This window comes from Streptopelia decaocto (assembly GCF_964273445.1).
Source record: "Streptopelia decaocto genome assembly, chromosome: 16".
Lineage (NCBI taxonomy): Eukaryota > Metazoa > Chordata > Aves > Columbiformes > Columbidae > Streptopelia > Streptopelia decaocto.
In genome coordinates this window covers 9,884,601-9,911,114 of record NC_138671.1, presented here as the reverse complement: position 1 = coordinate 9,911,114, position 26,514 = coordinate 9,884,601, and the positions used below count along the sequence as shown (strand labels likewise).

General features: G+C 57.6%; 1 protein-coding gene across 1 annotated transcript; it reads right to left on the bottom strand.

Moving 5' to 3' along the window:
- Nucleotides 1-14,729: 14,729 nt before the first annotated feature.
- Nucleotides 14,730-20,318, bottom strand: MRPL38 (mitochondrial ribosomal protein L38). Its single transcript, XM_082067182.1, has 9 exons — nucleotides 20,220-20,318; nucleotides 18,902-19,081; nucleotides 17,959-18,087; nucleotides 17,669-17,877; nucleotides 17,208-17,280; nucleotides 16,404-16,449; nucleotides 15,857-16,015; nucleotides 15,320-15,456; nucleotides 14,730-14,962 (listed from the first exon to the last, which is right to left on the bottom strand). The coding sequence occupies exons 1-9, from the start codon at nucleotides 20,284-20,286 to the stop codon at nucleotides 14,826-14,828; spliced, it is 1,137 nt and encodes a 378-aa protein (XP_081923308.1). The 5' UTR covers nucleotides 20,287-20,318; the 3' UTR covers nucleotides 14,730-14,825.
- Nucleotides 20,319-26,514: the final 6,196 nt, after the last annotated feature.

Genomic DNA, 26,514 nt, shown 5'->3' with positions numbered 1-26,514 from the left:
CCGACTGAAACTGCGGGATTTTTCCAGCGCTCCTAAGTTGCCGCCGTCAATCTCCTCGCTGGGCATCGGCCCCAGCGGGGCTGCCCGCGAGAGAGCAGCTGGGAATGGAGAGTGAAGAGAAGCTGCTCAATTCCTGTACACCGTGATTCACTTACAAGAGACACACCCATCGTTAACCAACGACACGGGAAATGCTTTCTGAGCACCTGCAAAACCAGGGGCTATTTTTCAAGTTTTAGATCCTTCTGCACGACAAGAGGGAGACAGAAGATTCAGTAACGCATTGATGAGAACCAGAGTGCTTCGTTGATATGTAACTAATGTTTAATAGATGTGTTGCCAGGAAGAAACAAGGCAATTATAACTAACAATTATAACTTGAGGAGGATGATCCCCAGTGTCCCCCGGCGCCAATGAAATAAAGAATGCCGCCCAACATCAGCATCGCCTCTGCTGCTCAGTCCATCTCTTCGTTTCCAGAGTTCCCGCTTTCTCCAGAGCGCAAGAGACGGGGCCGAGAGAGCCCGGGCAGAGCCGGAGCCGCCCCCGCTCCCCGGGCGGCCACGCCAGGAGTTCAGCCGCCCGAGCGCTCTCCCCGCCCCGCCCCGAGCGGCTCCCGCTGCCCCCGGGGAACCGGGGCTCCCGGCCCGGGACTCACCGGCCGTGCCGAACGCCGCCCGCTCCGGACGCCGCACAGCGCCGCGCTCAGCAGGGGCCCCGCCATGCTGCGCGCCGCCCGCGCTGGAAGGGCCCCGTTCCCATAGCGACAGGGGCTGCGCCGCGCGGGGTCCGGCCTGGAAGGCCCCGCAGCCGTAGCAACGGGTCTGTCTACCGCAGCGCCTGGCTGGGAATGCCCCCCTGCCCTAGCAACGGGGCTGTTTAGCGCGGAGCCTGCCTAGAAACGTCCCCGCAGCCCCGCGGGACGGGCTCTGCCCTCCCCGGGAACCCCTCCCCACCGCCGGCCTTGCTGCTCCGACCGGGCAGAGCCCGCGGAAGGGACCGGAGCGGCCCCGCTGTCACCCCGGGGTACCCGGGCGGGAGGTGAAGCCCAGCGCAAGAGCCGGGGGGTTTTCAGAAACCGGCCCAAAAAGGAAAAGCTGCAGTTCCTGTGGGCTGTGGAACATCCTGGGGGTGCTGGGGACCCGCAGTGCAGAGTCACCGAATCCCGGCCTGGTGGGGGCTGAAGGGCCCTCTGCAGATCCCCCAGTGCAACCCCTGCTCACGCAGGGTCACAGAGCAGATCACACAGGGAAACGCGTGGGGAGGAAAAACAGCCTGGACACTTCACTGGGGATTGTTGTTTTCTGGAAGAAGGCCTTTAAAAACCAGAACAACATCCCGGAACAATCTCCAGCCCCGAGGACCTGGCACAACTGATTTCTGCCCTCAAATTCTGGCTTCATCCTTCCAGGTCAAACTGGCGGTTTCTCCAGCCACCATGTGTGGATTTTGGCTCCAGAGAAAGACGAGCGTTTCCGTCCCAGCTCCATCAGCAGAGTAGTGCCACACACGGATTCAAGTGCACAAACTGTCACAGAAATGTTCTTGACCCCAGGTTTCAGAGTCTCAGACGTTTGCGCTTTGAAAAATACTTTAATTACAAGATAAAAAACAACTTAAAAGGTACAGCAGAGAATCAGGCCAGACTGGGGGCCTCTCAGGGGGAGGGAACACAAGGCAAAAGAGACTTGGGCTTTTAAACCCATTTCTCTAAGAAACCCTCTAAGAAATGGTGGCCAGGAGCAGGGAGGACGGCTGGGACGCTGGTAGAGTGTTGCCTCTCAGGAGGCAGTGACGATCACACTCTGGCGGCCATCTTGGGGGGCATATGGGGGGGGTCTCGTCCAGACTTCCTCAGACTCTGGTTTCTCAGCGGTGCGCCTGGCTTCCTCAACCAACCCACCCCAAAAGGATTTAGCTCGCTCCTGCGCCTCCGTGAGCGAGTCGGGGTTTGGGGACTGAGGGGGGGTTTCGCCCTCTCGCGGATCTCTGGGCTCGGCAGGATCGCCACTATCTGGGGGGTGCGGGGTCTGCGTCGCCCTGACCCCCAATTGCGGGGTAGCCCACAAGCAAGCCTGTGCTGCCTTCCAGGTCTCCTGCGCCTGCATAGCCTTACGCAGGGCCTGTACAACTTTCCCCCACGACTTAAGGTTTTTCCCACAGCCCGAGGACATCGTTTCCTCGGCAAGCACTTTAGTGCACTTGTCCCACGCCTCAGGGTGGAGAATTTCTACCGGCTGGTCAATGACCCCGATTTGCAAAAGCCTCGCAACTGCGAGAGTAAAATCTTTAGGCTTACATTCGATACCCCATTGCTTATGTAATTGAGATACGACCTTCATGAGGGCTTCCATTCTCCTCGCGGTTCTGGGAGCGTCCTCCCCGCCAGGCTGGTCCTGCCGCTCCGGCCGCTGTTCACCTGAATCCAAGCGATTTTCCCGGGTTTCGGCACCACTTGTTGCCTTTCAGGAGGCAGTGACGACCTGGTTCAGGGACAGCACGGCGACCACACTCTGGTCGCTCGGTCCATCAGCACGCAGACACCAATGTGGTGGACGGCAAACGGCGTTTATTGGCAGGTAACACAGGTTTATATACCTTAAGTCTACAACGTCACTTCCGCTTGCTTACATCACACATTCCTACCTGTCTAGGGAGGGGCTACTACCTTGCCGTACAGCGCGAGATCTTACGGCCGCCAGACCCTAACTACCTACAGTAGAGGTGAAGTGCAGTAGGGCACTTTCCTCGGGATCTCCAGAAATAATTGTGTAACCTCAAAGAAATCGTGGTCCAGAGAAGGGCAGAAGAACAGATGGGATGCTGACAGACGTGAAGTGTTGTATGGCGCTTTCTTCAGGGACTCCAAGAGGATCTTCTCCTTTTCTAAGTCATCATCCTCCGGAGAAGAGAGGAAGGATGGGTGGGAATGATCCCAGGCAGTGCCACAGAAACAGGGTCACAATCCAAGGTGTTGCTCATCAACAAGAGAAGTATCTCAAAGCCCCCCTCATGCCACGTCCCCCATGAAGGGGACGCCTCCCTGTGCTCCTCCAGAGCCAAGAATCTCGCAGTCTGAGCAAGACCCGCAGGGGAAGCCTCCAAGAGCGTCCCTGCCTGGGTAAAGACCCAGCAGGGACCTGATGGCACAGGAGGGGGACACCACAAAGCCAGAGTCCAGCAGAGCCGGCGTCTCCCACCCAGGAACGGGCTGAGGAGAGGGCAACCCCTCTGAGCCAAGGACGATGTCCATCTCGGGTTGGACGTGGAGCCAGCCTGAGACAAGCTGCGAGCATCCCCCTCTCCTTGTCTCTGGTGTCACTGCTCTGGCTGCCCGCGGCTTCTTCGAGCCCACCCAGCCCAGCCCAGGGCTCAGCCATGATCTCAGGAGACCCCCCGGCTCTCAGGGCCCCATCGGGTTCACCCAGCCCAGCTCCCCCAGCGGCTCCGCAGCCCCTTCCAGCCCCGCTCTCCCCCCGCCTCACCTGCTGGGCCTGGAACCTCAGCAGCTGCATCTGGGCACTGTACATGGAAGATAGGGAGGCCTTTTCCTGCTTCAGCTGCTCCTGATCCTGCTTCAGCTGCTCCTGATCCTGCTTCAGCTGCTCCTTCTCCTGCCTCAGCTGCTCCTTCTCCTGCCTCAGCTGCTCCTCCCGCTGCTGCAGGCCCTGCAGCTTGTCCCAGAACTCGGTCTGCATCCTGCGTGCCTCCCCCAGGGCTCGCTCCCCCTCTGCGTGCTTCTGGGCCAAGAGCTGCAAGGCAGAGGGGGTGGGGAGGTTGGGGACAGGGACCCTCGCTGCCCTGTGCTGGGGCTCCTCTGGGCGTCCCCTTGTTCCCCTCCCGGCACAGGATTCACGAGTTCAGGAGGGGTGTGAGACCCTGGCTTGTGCTGAGGGCCCGTGCACGGCTGCGAACCGTGGCGCAGACGCTCCGCGTACCTCCTTTGTGCTTCTGATCATTACCTGCTGCTTCTGGACACGTTCCACGGCCCCGATCACCTTCTCCTTCTCCAGCCGCATTTCCTGCCAGGCCTCGTCCAGCCTCTGCCTGTCTCCTGCCAGCTGCTCCTCCTTGGCTTTCAGCTCCTGGCGCTGGATCTTCAGCTCTGCCCGCTCCTAGGGTGGGCACGGGGGAAACCGATGCATCACCTGCCCCGTCCTGGACACCATCTCCCGTCTTCCCAAGGGGAGGCAGAGCCCCTGTTGAGCTCCTCGTGTGGCCGCTTTGGGTGCAGAGCAACAGTCCTGGGTGCTCCAGCACAGCCCTCACCCACCCGCCTGTGGGGAGCAGGGCTGGCAGAGCTGGGACCGGACACACACACACACTCCTTGCCTGGAACGGATGGAGCCCCTCACCGTGCTGCACACCCTCAAACACGCTCACCGCACGGCAGTTCCTCGGCACTGGAAATACCCAGCCTGAGTGGTCCTTTGCCACCCTGGCAGCCCTGAAAAATGCAGCTCTGCCGCACTGTCTGTGCCACATGCCACCCAAATCCTCACCCCGAAAACTTGTTCTCCTTTGGCACCGTGCACAACAGGCCGGATGAGGCCCAAGGGAAGATCTGAGCCTCCCTTCCCGGAAAGGAAAGGCCAGTGCTGTAACCTGGGGCACTCCCTGAGCTGTGGCACCACCAACCCCGTTATCAAGCTGCTCTAGGAATGACCGCACTGCTTAATCAGAGATGGGACTGGGTGGCTTTCCATTTCATCAGCTGGGACCTCACACACACTCAGCCAGGCTGCCGATTCCTTTCCTACAAGGAGGAGGCATCCAGCAACCTGCTCACCTTTCCTGCTGCTCTGTTCTGCTGTTGCCTCAGAGCTGCGCTCAGTGCCACGTTTCACGGGCACGTTCTGTGGGCCAGAACTGGGTTTCAACGTCCTCAGGAAATCCCAGTCCCGGTCGTCCTTGTCCTGGAAAGCAAGAGGATGAGGACGGGCACAGGGCGAGCGCTGCGGATGCCTCAGCACTGCTTCTCCCTTGGGAGGCTGGTGCTGGGGCCGCAGCTGCAGCGCACAGGGGCTGAAACGGGGGATTTTGGTGCTTGAAACGCTGTGAGCCCTGAGTCCTGTGCTGAGATCCTGCTGCTGCCTCTGGGAGAAGCGTCAGGAACACCCAAGGCCATTGCTTTGGGTGAGGGCTCTTCCTACGACGCTGGGGCCGAAGCGCACCCAGGAAGGCTGGGCTGCAGCAGCGGGTGCTGCCGGGCTCTGCTCCATCCTCGGTACCTGGAAGCCCGTCTCCCACCAGCCACCCACTCCCCTCTCCTGGCTTTTTGCCCACTCCAAGCCAAGTGTGAGTCCAACCATAAACCTCACACTACCAAGTCCACCACTACCCCCCTGGCCCCGCCCGCAGCAGCCCCACCCTTCCCTTCCCTTCCCTTCCCTTCCCTTCCCTTCCCTTCCCTTCCCTTCCCTTCCCTTCCCTTCCCTTCCCTTCCCTTCCCTTCCCTTCCCTTCCCTTCCCTTCCCTTCCCTTCCCTTCCCTTCCCTTCCCTTCCCTTCCCTTCCCTTCCCTTCCCTTCCCTTCCCTCTCAGCCTTTCCTCACAAGAAAAATGCTCCAGACCCCTCAGCATCTTTGTAGCCCACTGCTGGACTTTCTCCAGTAATTCCTTGTCCTTCTTAAACTGGGGAGACCAGAACTGGACACACAACTCAGATGGGGCCTCACGAGTGCAGAGCAGAAGGGGAGGATTCACCTCCCTCAACCTGCTGGCCACACTCCTCCTCACGCACCCCAGGTACCATCAGCCTTCTTGGCCATGGGAGACATTGCTGGCTCATGGTCAACCTGTTGTCATCCTGAGCTCTTGGGACAGCTTGGCCTTGCCCGGCCTTGCAACTCGGCACCTGCTGCTGCCCCTCCGGCTGCCGACAGCCAGCCCGGCTTCTTGCACAGCCCCCTGGTTCCCCCCTCACCCCGTCCCCCCAGTTAGTGCCAGGGGTGCTTCTGAAGCCCATGGACACCTCACCCCACACGGGTGCAGGATGGGCCTTTGCTGGCTCTGCCCTGGTGCCCACTGGTTTGCTCCCAGTGTTCCCAGTGTTCGCTCTGGAGGGGACCTGGATACCACTGGATCCACCTGGGCACCCCCAAAGAGCCTTTTTAGCACTTATTTATCTCCTGAAAAAGTAAACACAGCGGGGCTTTCTGCCATCCTGCCCCAGGGACCCCCACTCAGACCACACTGGCACTTGGTTGACCATCGCCATTTATTGCAGCCGCTGCCTGCTCAGCGCCCGGGGCGGTGGGACCGGGGCCGGGACCCCCGTCCTGCCCGGCTGTCAGGGGGATGATTCACTGCGGGGGGGCTGGATGGGCGGCAGCAGCTTCGGTGCCAGGGTGAGGCGTCCCGGAGACGAGGCTGGTCGGCGCTTCAGCAGGGCTAATAGCAGTGGGGAGGCGGTGCCTGGGGGCGAGCGGCAGGGTCAGCCACAGACACCCACCAACAGGGTCCTGCCCCCACCCTGAAGCACACAGGCTGTTGTCCCACACTGCCCAGCACCACCCCACATGTGCCCCCAGCTCCCTCCATCTCCAGCACAGGGACCAGCTGCCCCAGCAGCCAGTGCTGCCCCCACAGCCCAGCCCAGACCCCGTCCCACCCCACCCAGCTGTGGGCACAGACCCGTTCCCCCAGACAGCAGGGTGTCCTCTGCCCCCCGGTGCCCTGACAGGGCCATACTTGGCCGGCTCCTGGAGGCCGAGGTGTCTGGGGTGGCCCTTGGCGATGCGGACAGCTGAGAAGCCCCCATCATGGAGAGCTGCTTGTCTTGCTGGTTCCCATCAGTGCCGTCCTGGCCCGACAGCTGCCTCGCGTCCTTCTGGGAAGGGGAGAGCGTGTGACCCAAACACGGGGCCCCGTTCCGCATCCCCCAGCAACCCTCCCCCAGCCAGCTCTCCCTGGGGAAACTGAGGCACAGATCCTCCCCGCAGGCTCAGCATCCCCCTCCCCACCTCTGTCATCCCTACCTTGTTGGGGCTGCGGGGGCTGGATGGGGGCGGCCGTGGGGTGCTGGGCGGTTGGGGCTGGAAGCGCGGGGGCGTGACGGTGTGTGGGCCCCCGCAGCTCCGCGGAACAGTGGGGTACCTGCACTCGCCCGTCCGCTCCCTGTGGGACAGGACATGGGGGTGCTCAGTGCCCGGCAGGTGGCACCCCGTGTGTCACTCGACGCCAGGGAGGGGTCGGGGGGTGCTCCCTGTTCAGGGGGGAGTTACTCACGGTCCAGGTGCCAGCATGTTGAGGGGCCGGTCGCAGGACAGGCAATGGAAACCAGGCAGGAGTTGCCTGGAGGGGGGAGAAAAGGGCTGGGGAGCTCCTGGGGGGCACAGCCCCACCTGCACACCATCCCCTGCCACAAAAAGCCTCTGCACCCACCCCCCAAGACTGGTTCAGGAGGGCTCCTCCCACACGTGCCCCCTCATTGTGCCGCCTCTATCGCTGGGAAGCTGCAGCTGGCAGGAGCACAAGGCACAGCCACTTGCTCAGCGTCCCCAGGGGCGCTGCCCACATGGCTCCCACGCCAGGGTACCACACCGGCACGAGCTGGGACAGCCAGCAGGGACAGGGCCAGCACAGCCAAAGCCACCACTGTCCCCATCGCACTCACTTCCTAAGCCCAGCGGCACTGTCACGCTCTGGCTGCAGCGCCTTCTCCTGGAGCTGCCCCCTGAGGCTCTTCCACCGCTCCTCCTGCTGCTGCCGGAACGCCCCCAGCTCCCGGCGGTCCAGCTGTGGACGGGTGACACCCTCAGCCATCTACCCCAGGATGGGACATGGCGGTCCCCGGGGGCACAGCCGGGAGCGGGGACACCCACAGGAACCTGCCTTAGGCTACCAAGCCTTCAGGGTGCCATTTCTGCATGGAGGGGATGAGCCCTCACCTTGCAGTCCATCTGTCTCTGCAGCTCTTTCTGGAACTGGTGCCAGCCCTTCTCCTGGCCCGTCACCCGGCTCGTCACCTCCTCCATCATCTCGTTCAGCCGCTCCATGCACGCCTCAAACTGGCTGTGACTGACTTTGTCAGCCAGGGCGGCTTTGTCTGCTTTCTAGCAACGGGGAAAGACAGGAGAGCGGTGGGGACAGGATGGAGGGACAACAGGAGAGGGAGAAGTGGCTACGTGTCCCTGTTCACCCCATCACCCCTGTGGGGTTGGTCCCAGCAGCCGAAGGGACTCGGGGTGACAGAGGGACCTGGCTTGGGACCTGCAGCCGGGCTGGAAATCCTCCCTCCCTCGGGCTGCTTCTGCCAGACGGCACCCAAGGGACAAGGGATGTTTGTCACTCTGCCCGGGACACCCTTGGCTGGCACCAGGGCCCCTCGAGCCTGTACCTCATCGATTCCCAGCACCAGCAGCTCCTCCTTGTCCGCTTTCTGCTTCTTGAGCCTCCCCAGGGCCTGGGACAGAGCCTTCCAAGGCAGACAGCAGCCCGTGATGCCACGGCAGGGTCGGAGCTGCCCCCCGGCCAGCCGAGCACCCCCTGCCTCCCCACCCCATCAGAACCCTCCAGGAAAGGCATCGGGAAGCTGTGCAGGGCTGCGAGCAGGGTGGCAGGGGGACAGATCCCTTGGGGTCCCAGCCTGGGCTCTGCCTGCAGGTTACAGCCACCCACCTTGATGTCATTCTGCTCCTGCTGGCGATCCTGCTGGAGGTTTGCAAGGGCCGAGCTCAACTTCTCATAGTCCTTTTGGAGCTGCATGATGCTGGCCTGGAGGCACTTGAGCTTCTCATCCTGCTGCAGGGACTAAGAGGACAAAGCGGTGCTGAGCAAGAGGGTGGCTGCCCCGCGGGGACAGACCCAGAGTATTTTGGCTGGTGGCCATGGGCCCTCAGTGCAAGCAGGACATTTGCTCCAAGGCTTTAATTCCCTTCCGTGCTGCTGACTCCGACAAGCCAATTAGGGGGCAGCGAGGGGCTCCCCCACGTTACAGCAAAGCAGAAATGCCTGGGGGTCCTGGCAGCTCAAGCCCCCTACACCACATCTCCTTACCTGTCTCCTCCACTTTGGATGACCCTCCACCTTGCTGCCCGCCTTCTGGGCCAGGGACTGCAGCTGCTCCTCGAGCTTCTCGCAGCGCTGGAGGAGCTTCCCCAGCAGCACCCTGGTGTCCGTGTTGCAGACGGGGCACCCTGAGTGTTCGTGTCCCCCGCTCTGCGCCGTCGCCCTCGGCTCGTCCGACTGCTGGCAGGGGAGGAGGAATCAGCTCTGAGCCGGGCTGGATGCCGCCCACAAGCCCAGGTGCCGTGGAGGCTCCATGGCCCCATCCAGCCAGGGGACGTGGCCGGGACCCCGCCAGGACTCCCCCCGAGCCAGCGGGGGCTGGGAGCGCTGCCCCCGGGCCTCACCTCTGCCTGCAGCTGCTGTGCTGTCTCCATCACCAACTTATTCACGTACTCAGCCGCAATCTGCTCCAGCTCGGCCTGGGTCGGCTCCTGCTGCTTCCCCAACTCTTTGCGCTCTGCCTTGACCTTCTGTCCCTTGGGCCTGGCCAGCGAGATGGAGGCAGGGGCAGGCTTAGCCTTCGTGGGGGTGCCCCTCACCCCCCAAACTGGGATGCTCCCAGACCCCAGGCTCCCTCGCAGCCCTGCGGGGTAGGAAACCCTCTCCCATTCTTTTACCGCGACTGTTGGGTCATCTGGCCGCTGCTGTCTGCTTTCCTGCCGGCTCCAGACCCCCTCGTCTTTCTGGGAGCATCCTCCACCTTCCTGATCTGGGAATGGTGGTGGAAGCAGTGAGGGCAGAACCCCCTGTGTCATTCCGGCACAGGGACCCTTCAGCTGCCCCCTCCCTGCCCAAACTGGCATCCCCGCACCCCTCGGGGACTGCTGCCAGCTCACCTTCTCCTTCTCCCCGTGGAGGGTCCTGGCCATGTCCTGCAGGAAGGACATCTGGCACTTGAGGTCGGCCAGGATGCTGGTGATGCTCTGTCGACCTAGAGGGACATGGTGCAAGGGGATGTGATGTCGGTGAGGGGGTCTCACCCTTGGGGCCAGGCTCTGAGCATGACGAGCCCCTGGCCCAGGGTGTCCCCACACCAAACAACCCCCGCCAGCCCCCCCGTGCTCTCACCTCCCTTCGGGAAGAGCCGGCGCACGTCCTCAAGATCCGCACGTTCTGCTTTTGCGGATTTAAGCTGCTCCACCTGCTCTTTCAGACCAGTGCAGAGGTGGCCGAGCTGCCCAACCTGTGAGAGAACCTCCCGCATCTCCGACTCATAGCTGGAGGTGCTGGTGGAGCCCCAGGGCTTGGCCGGCTCTTGGGCATCCCCTGGGATGGTGGCTTGGGAGCTGGAGGACCCAGGCTGCACCCCAGGGGTGGTGATGTGGGTCCCGGGTGATCCTGCCTGCATCCCCGAGGTGCTGGCCTGGGTGTCAGGGGCCCCTGGCTGTGTCCCCAGGTGGGTGGTGGCCTGGGTGCCCAGTGATCCTGGCTCTAGCCCCGAGGTGCTGGCCTGGGTGCCCGGGGATCCTGGCTGCATCCCCAGGGTGGTGGCCTGGGTGTCAGGGGCCCCTGACAACTTCACAGGGCTCCCTGGTTCCCCCTGTGTCCCTGCTTGCATCCCCGGGGAGCCAAACCCTGCAGTCCCCTTGCTGATCTCCATCCCAGGCTGTGTCCCACGTCGCTTCGGCCCCAGTGCTGAGCTCCTCCTGGTCTGGCTGTCCATGGCCACCTGGGTGGGCTCGGCGGGGGCAGACTGGCCCCCACCGCCCTCCTGGGAAGAGGCGGCAAAGGGCAGCAGGTTTACCAGCAGCTGGGCAGCCGTGAGGACAGACGCCAATTCCCCACCATGTCCCCAGTCCCTTTCCCCAAACCAAAACCTCACAGGGACAAACTCATGTTCAACGTGAGAGCCCAAATGCAAAGGGATCACAGGGTCAGCCCGGCCATGGAGCCGGGGGGATGGGATCCCCAGGGATGGGACCCCCAGCATCACTGCCCAGCACCCCAACCCACAGGCTGTGCCCCGAGGCAGGAGGGCTGGTGTCCCCGAGGGAGCGGGGGACGCAGCCGCCTCCTGTCCCTGCGCAGCCCGGCAGCGTCCTGGGGCTTCCCCTGGAGCTGGGCGAGGAGAGGGACACCCGTTCAGACGTGGGAGCGGGATTTAAAGAGTATCCCCAAGTGAACTGGGGCAGGAGGCAGAGGGACGCTGGGCAGGGCTGTGCTTGGGGGCTGTGGCTGAATTGCACGGGCTGAGCTTTATCTCCCCTCCTTCCCCTCCCATGGTTCTGTTTTGAGGGCTCTCTAGTTCAAAAGTGCCTTAGCAACTCTTGGGACACCCTTCCCACCCTTCCCTCCTGCTGCCCTTCACGCTGGTGACACCAATGGCCGTGGGGCAGGGGCACAGTGTGACAGGGCAGCAGGAGCGGGGAGGGACGAGGGCCCAGCTCCATCCCGGGGCACCAGGGGATGCTCACCAGGCCAAGCGTCTCCTGGATCTCCTGGATGTCCTCGGCCAGGCCGGAATGCGCCTCCTGCAGGGCATGCATGTCCTCTGCCAGGCCGGAATGGGCGTCCTTCATCTCCTGGATGTCCTGTGCCATTCCAGAATGCGCCTTCTGCATGGCCTCCTGCATCTCCCGCATGTCCTGTGCCATGCCAGAATGTGCCTTCTGCATGGCCTCCTGCATCTCCTGCATGTCCTGTGCCATGCCAGACTGCGCCTTCTGCATGGCCCGCATGTCTTCTGCCAGGCCGGACTGCGCCTCCTGCATCGCCTTCATCTCCCGCATGTCCTCGGCCAGGCCGGACTGCGCCTCCTTAAACTTGTTGAACTCCTCCCACAGGTCCTGGAGCGAAGCCCTTTTCTGGGAGAGCGGGTGGGGGTTGAGCCCAGGGGAGGGTCCCTGGGGACCTGGACCCCACTGTGCTCTGCTGCGGGAGCTCGGGCTTAACCCAGCCCTTGGGCTGAGGGCGGCACGGCGGCAGCGCGGAGCCCAGAGGAGGGGGCGTCTCGTGGGGGAGCACCCAGGGACCAGCAAGAGCATCTACCTTGGAGACGGCTCTCTCCTCCTCTTCCGTTGTTTTTGGCATGGCCTCCTTGGCCATGGAGGTGACCTTGGAGTTGCTCCCGGTCCCCTCTAGCATGTCCTTCCCATCCAACTGTTCCTGTGGCTCCCGGGGCTGCTGCCCCGTGCCCAGGGCTCCGTCCTCCTCCTTCTCCTGGCCAGGCTGCTTCTTGCTCTCCTGGTCCTTTTTCAGGCCGTGAGTCAGGCTCTGCCCTGGCTCCAGGACAGACAGCTCCTTCTGGTCCGGCTGCCCGATGATCATGGCTTTCAGCAGCTCGTGGAGCGCCACCAAATCCACAACCCCAACTTGGGGTGTCCCGATGGCAGCGTCCAGCATCTCCAACAGACTGCGTGTGGCCATCGCTGCTGTTCTGCTTCGAAACACTGAAGCAGGGAGACTGGAGCTTTTCTGTCCGGAGGTGATCTTGGAGGGATGGACAGCCAGCAGCCTTTCTCCTGCTCCTTCTTGCCACAGAAAGCGATCAGTCACCAAAACAGATCCAAGTGCCGAAAGCAATCCGAGTGATGAACGCGATCCAGTCACCAAAGCGATCCGAGTGCCGAAAGTGATCAAACCACCAAAAGCGGTTCAACCACCAAAATCGATTCCACCACCAAAAGTGATGCAACCACCAGAAGTGATCCCACCACCGAAAGCGATCAAACCACCAAAAGTGATGCAACCACCAAAAGTGATCCCACCACCAAAAGCGATCCAACTGCCAAAATGAGTCCACCAACACAGTGATCCCACCACGGCAAGTGATCCCACCACGGCCAGTGACCAAATGGGCGAGGGGCACAGGTGACAGGGGACAATATAGTGTCTCTGTTGCCCGGCAACAGCCGCCCCAGGAGCCTGTGGGCCCCACCCTGGTCCTTTGTGATGAAGTCATCCGCGGGATGGGAGATGCTGAGGGTCCCTCCACCTTTCCCGCTTTACCACCTACATTGTAGCTGGTGACACCTCATATTTTGTTGCAGGTCACTGCAGCCCATGCCCAGATTCAAAATACAATCAGACAAGTCATGGGGTTGATTCACTGCGGGGGGGCTGGATGGGCAGCAGCAGCTTCGGTGCCAGGGTGAGGCATCCAGAAGACTCCGGAGCTGCCCCCCGGCCAGCCGAGCACCCCCTGCCTCCCCACCCCATCAGAAGCCTCCGGGAAAGGCATTGGGAAGCTGTGCAGGGCTGTGAGCAGGGTGGAAGGTGGACATGACCTGGTGGCCATGGCCACAGCGTCCTGGTCCTTGGGCTCACGGCAGCCCCAGCCCCACCCGCAGCAGCCCCATGTGACCTTTTCTTTCCCTTTCCCTTTCCGTTTTGTTTCCCAGCAGGGAAAAGCAGTGTCCTTTCCTTCTGGGTGTCTCCCGACTGCCTGTCAGGCACCTGGCAGGATGCAGAGCCACCTTCAAGATGCTGATTTAGGCAAGATGGCCCAGAACACCCAGCAGCAGCTCTTCCTTCACTTTTCTCCTCGGTGCTTTTCTGCCATGCCCAGGAGGGGGTGCTCTCAGACAACTTAAAACGGGCTTTGGACACCCTCATAAAAACAACCACGAAGAACTCTGGGGTGCACTGAAAAAAGCCCTGAGACGGCCTCTGCGGAGCTGCCACGGTCTGGAGCTGCTGGTGCCCCCAGCTGGGATGTTGCCTCTTCCCCACGAGGCTGGATGGGAACTGCTCATCCTCCAGATGATCAGAAATTTCAGTCGGTCATTGGACATGGCGAATGCTCATCAAACACCAAAGAACTGGGTACGGCCCAAACCCCTCTCCAATCTCTGTTTTCCCACCAGACGCTGTGGGGTTTGCAAAGGGACCTGCCCAGTACCTGGCGACACAGCCCTGACCCGCTCCTGCCCGCCTGCTGCTGGCAACAAACCCTCCCCGGAGTGACCCCAACCTGGCCTGAGCCCGGGAAGCCTCATCCTGACACTGAATGTTGGGGATTTGTCCCATCCAGCCCCTGCAGAACCACACAGCCCCATGGACAACAGGCCCAGGGCAGTGACTGACCCATGGACTGGGTACTGGGGAGGCCAAACCTCAAATCCTTGGGGCAGTTTTGGGCCCCTCATGCCAAGAAAGCCCTTGAGGTGCTGGAGTGAGTTGAGAGAAGAGAAAGGAGCTGGTGAGGGGCTGGAGCACAAGTGTGATGGGAGCGGCTGAGGGACCTGGGGGGTTCAGTTGGAGAACAGGAGCTGAGGGGAGACCTTCTGATCTCTGAACTGCCTGAAAGGAGCTTGGAGCCAGGGGGGGTCGGGCTCTGCTCCCCAGGAACAAGTGCCAGGACCAGAGGAAACGGCCTCAAGTTGCACCAGAGGAGGTTGAGGTTGGATCTTGGGAACTGCTTAACAGCAAAGGTTGTCAGGCATTGGGACACCAACCCCTCTAGCTGCCATTTTCCCAAGCAGCTCCCTTGAGCCTTATTCTGGGGAACACAGCACAGAAACCCAGCAGTGTCAGCAGGAAAGACTGCTGGGGTTATGGATTTGGGGCCCTTGAGGAAAACGGGATGTTCCCCATGGTTTTTGCTGCCAGGTTGTGCAGGGGTTTGGGTGTTTTCCTCCAAGACCCGGTTCCTGGAGGGCTGGGATGGCAAAGGAGTTGCTGCCTCTAACAGGAACAAATGCAGGTCAGCTTCTAGCTCTGCAACAACACATCCTGGAGCAGTACGCAAGGGAAAGGCTCAATGAAAGGAGCACTGAATACTGATCTGGGTTCATTTAATGATTTTTCCAGGGAAGGATAAGCCCAGCCCTTCCAGCCAGCGTAGAGCTGAGCACCTCGAGGGGAGGCCCGGCCCTAGTAAATGCCGTAGGTGGGTTCCTTGGTGTCTCGGTACCTGTCCAGGTACCTCAGGGGCTGGTGGCGTGGGAACTTCACCTGGGGAGGATGGTAAACGGGTGGCCGCACAAATTCAAACACGGGCTCTCTCATATCTGTAAAGGGGTGACAGAGAGCGATAGTGAGACAGTGCAGATCCAAATCCCAGGGCCCCCCGTCGCTAACAAGGGCCCCCCCACACCCACCAGGGCTGGTCGAGCACGCCCTGGTGAAGGCTCTCAGTGGTATTTGAAAATGCTCATTCAAAATGGGCTTTTAAGAGGTTGTTTCCTCAGACTGCTGTTAGTTTGGGGGAGGACGGCTCCATAAGCGCCCAGGCTGTGCTGTAACAGCTCCCAGACCAGTGCCGGGACCCAGCAGGAGCCCACGGGCACAGCTCGTTCACCGGCCCTGCGCCTCCCCCCAGGGCTGCGTCACGGCTCCCCCAGCCCCCCGCACGGGCCATTTCTTACTGAGAAGCTGATGGAAGACCCAGGTAACGGAGCTGTCCCACTGGCACTGGAAAAACGCCAGCCCTGCCGGGGTCATGGCGTCCTCATGCTTTCTGTAGAAGTCAAACGTGCTAAAGGTTCTCATCTTGAGGCTGTGGCTGGAAACAAGACGCAAGCACAAGAGCTGAGGTGATTCTCTTTTCTTGCAGCACTTTAGCAGGCAACTACTTCCCCACAGCACCCCAGAGGCTATAAAACAGAGGTGGAAAAGGAGGGCACATCAAAAATTTTCCCAGCTTCTCCAGCTCTCTGCACATTTCTGCTACAGGCAGGAAAAAAAACACTTTCCTAACAGCCTGGTTTAAAGCAACAGGAGAGCACAGTGCTTGCAGGGCTGGGATTGTGGCTTCAGGCGACACACAAACTCAGAGCAGCCCTGAACAACCCTGCAGACTAAAAGGAACTTGCTCTCCTCCAGCAGTAACGACCATGTCATCAGAACATGCAAGAACAGTCTGGCCAAGAGAGCGTGAACTGCCCAGCAAAAGCCTCAATTACCAGGGCGTGGGCCGAGCATCCTCGCTGAAATCAATGCGGCGGTCTTGCTTGAAGAGCAGGAAGATGAAGCGATGGTAGCCAGTGCCCATGGCGGGGAAGGGGGGCAGGTAATGGCAGATCTCCTTACCCGACTGGATGTCGTTGTCTGGGATGTTCGTCCTGAACACACACAAGTTTACTTCACTATATATCCATTCATTTCCCCCGGTTAGGGCCAGCAGATTCCCCCAGGATTGCACATCACTCTGGGCTACATTGTGACATAACCTACACCCTGTCTGACAAGCAAACAGACAGCAGAGGCTGTTTTTACTGGAAGAAAAATCACACTCAGCATTTTGAAAGCCAAACAGCAGCAACACCTGAACTCCTGCATCTTTAGCAGGACCCAGAACATGGGTGTGAAGAAGCTACTGGCAGGAGCACCAGAGAACCCACAGAACCGTCTCAGCAAATCCTTATTCCGAGTTCTGTTGAAGGGGTTTCTGCCCACTCCGCCGGGGCTTTCCCCAAGCTCAGCAGCGCGGCTCTGCCGTGCGGTACTCACACCAGCCAGTGCAGGTACTCCGAGTGCGTGTCTCTTAAATGTCCATCTGCAACAGAGAAAGGCGACTTCATGATACGATCATAGAATCATTTGGGTCAGAAGAGATCCTCAAGATCAACGAGTCCAACCACAACCCAACTCTGGCATTAACCCATGTCCACAAGAACCTCCTCTACACTCCTGCTGGGATGGTGACTCCACCACTGCCCTGGACAACCTGTTCCAGTACTGTACAACCCTCTCCATGAAGAAATGTTTCCTAATATCCAATTTGAACCTCCCCTGGCACAACTTGAGGCTGGTGTTTGCATCCCCCCCAAAGTGAGAACCCCCAGACCCACTTCAACAGGGCAGCTCAAGACCGCCCAGCAATCCTTTCCTAGCAGAAAAGTAACTCATTCTTATAGGAATGAGCTTAAAATGAGGAGCAAAGAACTCAACAGATGTAATTCCAAGATTAAAGGGACTTCTTGGTCAGTTGCTTCACTCTGCCTCGGTTTCCCAGAGCGAGCAGTGGCAGCTAATGCACCTGCTAGGCAGACTGCTGAGGGAGAGGAGTCTGGGGGGAAATGAAGGCCGGGAGTCAGGGAATTGCTTCCATTACACTGTGACACCGGTCCTGTCTCATCGCTCAACTGCTAGAGGTTTGGGGAGGCTACAATCTTTCCTGCATATGTAACACATCCCTACTCAGAAGTTATGGCATCCTCTCTGCCTGTGCAGCCAAAAGAAACAGGAGCGAACCAACAGCAGAGGGAAACAATCCTGTTTAAATGTGTTCTTTTTAAAGAACCTGCTACTCACCCGGATTTGTGAGCAACAAAGTCCACAGGGAGCCTTTATCTGCCTCGTATGACACTGCGGGGGGACTGGAAGCCTAAATGAGCAACACAAACAGAATGTCAGTCACTGAAACAACAGGTTCCATTAAGGAACCATTAAGGTCATGATTTCCACAGCAAAGAACATGAACTGGTCGCAGGCACAGCCAGGAAACAGCACAGACCAGGCAGGGCCACGACACCAAGTCATCCAGCTCCACCTGAAAGCCCCCAGAGCCTTAATAAACATCAGCCTGCTGACAGACAACCATCCTGTTGCAAAGCTCTGTCTTTATCATGTCCAAGAAACATGTTTTGATCATCACAGAGGAAATACCCATCTAAACAAAATCCCCTGGGGCGGACAATGCCCATGAAGAGCGTCTGAGAAAACCGCAGAGGCTTCCCGTGGGGCCAAAGCTGTGCCCAGCTCCCCCCACACACCTCTGATGGAGTCACCATGTTCCCATAGTAGACCGGCACAACGTGCTCATCTTCTTGGCTGTACTCCACCCTCAAGGTGACCCACGGGGTGAACGTGGCCCCTCGGAACAAGTCACGAAACACCCCGCAGTGCTCGGCCACGCGCTGCTTGTGGAACGGGCCGCTGCTCTTCTCCCACTCAGCTCTGACCTCATCGAGGGGAATCAGCGCTGCGAGGAGAGGGAAACGCTGGAGGTGACACCGGGGGACCCAGCGCGGCCGGGGCAGGGAGGGGGTGGTGGGGCACAGACCAGTCCGGAGCCGCGCTGCTCTTTCCATCTCGGCATTCTGGCGGTTCTCCCTCAGGATCTTCTTTCTTGCCTTGATTTCCTTTGCCCGCAGCAGCTTCTCACGCGGCAAGCTGATGTCGGTCTTCGGCTCTTCAGACAGGGGTGAAAAAAATCACATACATGAAAAATTCAAATACCCAAAATACCCAAACACAAAATGCCTGCAGAACATTAGAGAGGCCGTGAAAGAGACGCAAACTCCAAGACAGCAGAGACTCGATTCTACCACCTCTGCCTTCCCTCTGCACCTCCACGCGTCTGTCGCCTCCTCCTCCCCCAGCTCATCGCACCCCTAGACCCAGCGGTTTCCCAGCCGAGGAGCAGCTCTGGTCTCTGCGGCTGCTGTGCAGACAAACTGGATTATTTGCTGCAGGTAGTCTAAAGCTCTGGTTCCTCTGACACTACTGGGCTTAGGACAAGAGGAAACGGCCTCAAGTAGCCCCAGGGGAGGATAGGGTTGGATCTTGGGAACAATTTCTTCCCCAAAGGGCTGTGGGGCATTGGAACAGGCTGCCCAGGGCAGTGGTGGAGTCACCATCCCTGGAGCGGTTGAACAGATGCAGAGATGAGGTTCTCAGGGACATGGGTCAGTGCCAGGGGTGGGCTATGGTTGGACTCGATGGTCTTGAGAGCCTTTTCCAACCAAATGATTCTATGATTCCAAGGTATCACTTTTCTACTCTGCTCCACGTCTCTTGGCAGGTCCTGGCCAGCCTCCCTCCTCCCAGAAAACTGCTATCCGGTTCCGTGAAACATGTGCACTCTGCAAACTTCTACATCAGAAAAGGGCCCACCTTGTGCCAAAGCCCCTCATCAGCTCTTTGGGGCAAAATGCAGCCCCAGCAACAGCCTTCTTGACCTCCAGTAGCAAAATCCCGCACGGCGCAGCCCCTTGGGCGAGTACCTGGCTTGGGGCTGTTGTGCTGCCGGACCGTCTGCCACCAGTGCGGCTTCCTGCTCTCCTTCTCCGCCAGCCTCAAGTACCGACTGAAACTGCGGTATTTTTCCAGTGCTTCTAAGTTGCTGACATCAATATCCTCGTTGGGCATTGGCCCCAGCGGGGCTGCCCGCTTGCAGAGTGCAGCTGGGAATGGAGAGTGAAAAGAAGCTGCTAAATTAATGTACTGTAATTAACTTACAAAAGACGCACCCATCATTAACCAATGACATAGTAAATGCGTTCTGACCACCTGCAAAATGAGGGGAGGATGATCCACAGGATCCCAGAATGTCAGGAATTGGAAGGGACCTCGAAAGCTCATCCAGTGCAATCCCCCCATGGAGCAGGAACACCCAGATGAGGTTACACAGGAAGGTGTCCAGGCGGGTTGGAATGTCTGCACAGAAGGAGACTCCACAACACCCCTGGGCAGCCTGGGCCAGGCTCTGCCACCCTCAACCCAAAGAAGTTTCTTCTCATATTTAAGCGGAACCTCTTGTGTTCCAGTTTGAACCCATTACCCCTTGTCCTATCACTGGTTGTCACCGAGAAGAGCCTGGCTCCATCCTCCTGACACTCCCCCTTTCCATATTGATCCCCATGAATGAGTCCCCCCTCAGTCTCCTCTTGTCCAGCTCCAGAGCCCCAGCTCCCTCAGCCTTTCCTCACACGGGAGATGCTCCACTCCCTTCAGCATCTTGGTGGCTGCGCTGGACTCTCTCCAGCAGTTCCCTGTCCTGCTGGAACTGAGGGGCCACAACTGGACACAATATTCCAGGTGTGGTCTCCCCAGGGCAGAGTAGAGGGGCAGGAGAACCTCTCTGACCTACTGACCACCCCCCTTCTAACCCACCCCAGGTACCATTGGCTTCCTGGCCACAAGGGCCCAGTGCTGGCTCATGGTCACCCTGCTGTCCCCAGGACCCCCAGGTCCCTTTCCCCTACACTGCTCTCTAATAGGTCATTCCCCAACTTATACTGGAACCTGGGGCTGTTCCTGTCCGGATGCAAGACTCTACCAGTGCTGCCCACCGCCGATGAAATAAAGAATGCCGCCCAACAGCAGCATTGCCTCTGCTGCTCAGTCCAGCTCTTCGTTTCCAGAGTTCCCGCTTTCTCCAGAGCGCAAGAGACGGGGCCGAGAGAGCCCGGGCAGAGCCGGAGCCGCCCCCGCTCCCCGGGCCGGCCACGCCAGGAGTTCAGCCGCCCGAGCGCTCTCCCCGCCCGCCCCGAGCGGCTCCCGCTGCCCCCGGGGAACCGGGGCTCCCGGCCCGGGACTCACCGGCCGTGCCGAACGCCCGCCCGCTCCGGACGCCGCACAGCGCCGCGCTCAGCAGGGGCACGGCCATGCTGCGCGCCGCCCGCACTGGAAGGGCCCCGTTCCCATAGCGACAGGGGCTGCGCCGCGCGGGGTCCGGCCTGGAAGGCCCCGCAGCCGTAGCAACGGGTCTGTCTACCGCAGCGCCTGGCTGGGAAGGCCCCCCTGCCCTAGCAACGGGGCTGTTTAGCGCGGAGCCTGCCTAGAAACGTCCCCGCAGCCCCGCGGGACGGGCTCTGCCCTCCCCGGGAACCCCTCCCCACCGCCGGCCTTGCTGCTCCGACCGGGCAGAGCCCGCGGGAGGGACCGGAGCGGCCCCGCTGTCACCCCGGGGTACCCGGGCGGGAGGTGAAGCCCAGCACAAGAGCCGGGGGGTTTTCAGAAACCGGCCCAAAAAGGAAAAGCTGCAGTTCCTGTGGGCTGTGGAACATCCTGGGGGTGCTGGGGACCCGCAGTGCAGAGTCACCGAATCCCAGCCTGGTGGGGGCTGAAGGGCCCTCTGCAGATCCCCCAGTGCAACCCCTGCTCACGCGGGGTCACAGAGCAGATCACCCAGGGAAACGCGTGGGGAGGAAAACCAGCCTGGACACTTCACTGGGATTGTTGTTTTCTGGAAGAAGGCCTTTAAAAACCAGAAGAACATCCCGGAACAATCTCCAGCCCCGAGGACCTGGGGCAACTGATTTCTGCCCTCAAATTCTGGTTTCATCCTTCCAGATCAAACTGGCAGTTTCTCCAACCACCACGTGTGGATTTTGGCTCCAGAGAAGGACGAGTGTTTCCTTCCCAGCTCCATCAGCAGAGTAGTGCCACACGCGGTTTCAAGTGCACAAACTGTCACAGAAATGTTCTTGACCTCAGGTTCCCTGTATCAGAGTCTCAGACGTTTGTGCTTTAAAAAATACTTTAATTATGAGATTAAAAACAACTTAAAAGGTACAGCAGAGAATCAGTCCAGGCTGGGGGCCCGAACACAAGGCAAAAGAGACTTGGGCTTTTAAACCCATTTCTCTAAGAAACCCTCTAAGAAATGGTGGCCAGGAGCAGGGAGGACGGCTGGGACGCTGGTAGAGGTGAAGTGCAGTAGGGCACTTTCCTCAGGATCTCCAGAAATAATTGTGTAACCTCAAAGAAATCGTGGTCCAGAGAAGGGCAGAACAGACGGGATGCTGACAGACGTGAAGTGTTGTATGGCGCTTTCTTCAGGGACTCCAAGAGGATCTTCTCCTTTTCTAAGTCATCATCCCCCTGAGAAGAGAGGAAGCATGTGTGGGATGGATCCCAGAAAGTGCCACAGAAACAGGGTCACAGTCCAGGGTGTTGCTCACCAACAAGAGAAGCATCCCAAAGCCTCCCTCCTGCCATGTCCCCCATGAAGGGGAGCCCTCCCCGTGCTCCTCCAGAGCCCAGAACCTTGTAGTCTGAGCAAGACCCATGGGGGAAGCCTCCAAGAGCGTCCCTGCCTGGGGAAAGACCCAGCAGGGACCTGACGGCAAAGGATGGGGACACCACAACGCCAGGGCAAATGGGCTTTAACTCACCTGCCTCTCCCCTCCTGCCCCCTCCAGGCACTGCCCTGGCTCAGAGAGCTCCGCTGAGCCCCTGCAGAGGACGTGGAGGCCAACTCACACCTGAGGTTTATATACGGGGGCACTAAAACAGTCCCCAGGACCATCCCAAGCCTCCCGAGACCCAGGTACAAGCACAGCTGCCCCCTCGCAAGTCCCTTCCACCCCGCAGCGCGTGGAAGCCTCAGCCAGGGTGCTGGAGAGACCCTCGGTCGGGGCACCGAGGTCCTGGGCTGCGGTCAGCGGTGTCACAGGGTGGTTGGGCAGCTCCTGGCGGGGCTGTTCACGCCGTCTCCTCTGCTGAGCCGTGCTCAGCCGCTGCTGCGCGGTCTCTGGGAGAAAGGGAGGGAGAGAAGCTGTCAGAAAAGCTTCAGGCCTTGGGCACCGTGGCCCCAGGCCCAGTGGGGAGGGTGAGGAGACACTTCCCTGATGCAGACGCTGCTCCTGCTGCTGCTGCAGAACCTGCTCCTCGTGTGGCCGCTTCGTGTGCAGAGCAACAGCCCCCGGTTCTGCAGGTCGCTGCACAAGTTCTCCATGTTCTTGATGAAGACCCAACGACCTTGGTCAACTGATTTCTGCCCTCAAATACTGACTCCATCATTCCAGGTCAAATTTCCAGTTTCTGCCACCACCGCCTGTTGGTTTTCACATCAAATCTCCATAATTAACAGTTGCAAAATGCTTTGAGATAGAGCTACAAAAATAGGAGCAGTGGAAAGAAGGGCAGAACGTCTACTGTCAGTATGTGGTTAATTAGTACTACTTGTTTTTGTCCTCAGAGCAGTATCACTGTCTTCTCCTTTGAGTTCCTATTGACCAAGAGAACGGTGTCAGTGTTGGGGATGGCACAGAGGCAAAAGGAGTTTCTGCAGGGCAGTGAAAGGAGGATGTGCTGGAAAACACGAAGATGTCTTCTGGAAAGCTGAAGGAAGCAGAGGCTCCAGAGAAGGACAAGTAACTTCCTGCAGTTTGGACTGCTGATCGAATGCGAGTAAAGAAACTAGATGGTAAAGCTATGGAGTTAGTGCAGGCTTGGAGAGGAATCAATAAAATGAAGCCTTACACATTGTTAACCAAATTATGGTTATGTTATCGAACCAACATCAGTAAACTCACTGGGGAGCTGATGCTCTATCCCAATATCCGATTAAAAGGAAAGAGTGAATTTATATAGTATTTGGAACCACGTGACCCAGCAATGTGAACTATGTCTGGAAAACAATCTTAATATGATAAATATGGTACAAATGCGAACAATTAGAAAAGGAAATGTAGCAGGACAACATTAGCAACTAGATTTCTCCAAACTCCCTAGAAAAGGGGGTTTGCTGGTGTTAACAGAGACCTTCTCAGGTTGGCCAGAAGCATCCCCTGCCCAGCTAGTAAAGCTGCAAAAGTATCTAAAGCTTTGTTAAATGAGACCATACCCCGATTTGGGGTCCCCGCTCTGCTGTCCTCTGATAGAGGACAGGTAAGTTCAAGCCACAGCAGCTTCTACTGGATCTTTAGGCATTAAAGAGCATAACTTTTTAGAGTCACTGAGATCAACGCTGAGAGAACTGGAAAGCGGTAGGTCCTACTGGTTCCAACGTCTGTTTCTTATCTGCTGCTTTCTTCACTCTTGAACAGTGAATCCAGGCAGGTTGTTCTTTAATCTTGATGGCAGTAAAGGCCGTCAGCAACAGCTGGAGCAGTCCATTCCACTTCTCTTCTCAAGGCTGACATGAAAAAGCTTTCACAGAAACTTCATCTATTGGCTTGAAAGAAAAGACTTTGGTTTTCCTTGGCTCGAGGCTTCCCTCTCATTCTGAGCAGCGCTAAAGGTAGTGCTGGATTCTACTTCCAGTGAGTTTCCTGGCAAATTCTGTTTATCTGCTGTTCCATTAAGTGACTCATTTTCTTTTCTACCTGCCCACTTGCTTAAGGCTTGTAGGGAGTCTGCAACTGCCAATCGATCTCTAATGCTTTACTGACTTGCAGCACTACCTGTGCAACAAAACGGGGCCCCCTAGCAGAGGACATCACAGCGGGTACCCCAAGTCGGGGTACGGTCTCATTTAACAAAGCTTTAGTTACTGTTCTAGCTTTACTAGTTGGGCAGGGGATGCTTCTGGCCAACCTGAGAAGGTCTCTGTTAATGCACTGCAAGGTAGGGTTTACTGATGCTGGTTCGAGGAGGCAGCCATCCGGGCTCACAGACATCACTCTCATTGCTCTCTCTGTCTTTCCAGCAGCTCGTCTCGCAGTATCAGCTGCCAATTTATTTCCAGTTTCCTGATCAGTGTCTCCTTCTTGATGCTCCTTGAAATGCATGATGACAACTTTTCTAGTAACAGCACAGCTTCCGACAACTGGAGTATCATGTTTAATCTGTTCTCCTTGTGCTGTTAATAAACTCGGTCCTTTTCAAATGCTCCATGGGCACGCACCACTCCCAAAGCATACTAGGAATCTGTCCCAGTATTAATCTTCTTCTCTTTGGATAATTCTAAAGCTCGTGTATGTGCAGCTGTCCGGGCAGAAGTCCCAGGAGGCAAAGGTTTGGCTTCGATTACCTCGTGGGTAGTTGTTAGGGCATCCCCAGCTCTATGTACTCCTTGCTTTACAAAGCTGCTTCCATCAGTGAACCAGGAGTCTTCAGCGTCTTCCAGCGGCTGTTCCTTTAAATCCCGTCTGCTGGAGGAAACAGCTCCCATTGTTTCCAAGCAATCCTGGACCACAGGCTCTGAAACAGACCCACTGAGGAAAGGGGCTGCAGTGACAATGTTGGTAACGACAATATTCACATCATCTAGTTCCACCAGTACCTCCTGGTATTCAGGAATCTCGAGGGAGATAACCCATGGGTACCTTTTTGTTCCAGTACGGTTGGGACTGTATGGGACACTTACACAGTCTCATGGTGAACTCAGGAGCTTCCTGTACAGCGAGTCCAAGAGCTGCCACAGCTCCACGACATCCAGGCAGCCTTGGCTCACTTCATCTGATTGCTTAGGGAAGCAGCAGCCGCTCGGTTCTGAGCTCTTAATTGCTGTGCCAGAACACGCAGAGCAACGCTTTGCCTTTCGTGTGAGCGTAACTCCAATGGCTTGTGATATCTGGGAGACCCAGGTTCTTTGTTGAGTTGTGCAAATGCCCTCAGATGCTTCTCTTGTCCAATTCAACTTGGAAGTCCTTTTGTTTCACAGTTCATAGAAAGGCTTTACTCAAAGTCCATAATTATAAACTCAAAGTCTGCACCAACGTGTCATTCTAAGAAACGCCCAGAGCTCTTTTACCGCTGCAGATTCTGGTGTCCGGCAAACAGCTTCTTGTCGCTCCATCCCCAGCTCTGGTGCCCTCCGGAGATCTCGAATCCCAGATAAGTCACTTGGCACTGGATCAGCTGGGCTTTCTGTTGGGAAGCTCGATACTTACTGCATCTCACCCAATTTAGCAAACTTGCAGTGCATTGCATACGATCTTCTTTGGTTTCTGTGGCTGTTCTTTTATCTTGAATGTCACTTCACCTTGTTTGAATGTTATTATTGCTTGCAATTGTTTTCCTAAGTCTGGTCTCCGTAACGGTTTTGGAGGCCCAGGCATAGGTAAGAACTTAGGAATTCCATTTTGTCACTTCACCTTGTCTGAATGTTATTATTGCTTGCAATTGTTTTCCTAAGTCTCGTCTCCGTAACGGTTTTGGAGACCCAGGTGTAGATAAGAACTTAGGAATTCCATTTTGTCATTTCATCTTGTTTGAATGTTATTATTGCTTGCAATTGTTTTCCTAAGTCTCGTCTCCGTAACGGTTTTGGAGACCCGGGCATAGGTAAGAAATTAGGAATTCCATTTTGTCATTTCATCTTGTTTGAATGTTATTATTGCTTGCAATTGTTTTCCTAAGTCTCGTCTCCGTAACGGTTTTGGAGACCCGGGCATAGATAAGAACTTAGGAATTCCATTTTGTTTTCCCAGTTTCTATTGGATTGGCTGTTGAAGAAAGCTTTGTCTTCTTGGCCAGTAGCTCCCACCACAGGTACAAAATCTTCATCTAATGGTATCAGTTCCTGATTCAAAACCAAATCAAACGTTCCAGTCTCAACTAAAATCTCAGCTTCTTTTCCATGTTTTCCTCTTCTTTCTCCAGAGTTTCACCACCTCGGAAGCTGAAGGCACATCATCTTCAATTCCATGCCCTGTGGGGACACGCAGTCTTCTATCTCACCCTCCCCGCTCATCAGGGGAGTTTTCTGTCTTATTCTACATGCTGAACAACATGGTTTCAACTTCTCCTGAGCTTTATTCTGCTCCCTTTTTAACGTGAACACAGCTGGATCCTGTGGTGGCAAGTTAATACCGCATTCTGTCTGCCACTCTGGGTGTTTTCGCAAAGTGAAAAACGTATCAGCTTCCATCACTTGACTGCACTTGCCTTCTCTCTTCAAGAAGAACATTAACGTGGCATCATTCAGAGTTTCATTCAGGGGCCACTTTTCCTCATCATTTAATTTATACAATGGTGACTGATTATAATATGTCAGCAAGGTTTCTCTATTCACATTACCACCAGGTGGTTCCCCAATCTCTTTCCTGTGAGCTAACATAAGGTTAGTACGAAGTGAGTTGTAACGGATGAGTTTCTTACAATTAATTACTAGTCAAATATAAGCTAAGCGCTCTGCTCCTAAACAACGTGTTCCTTAATCTTC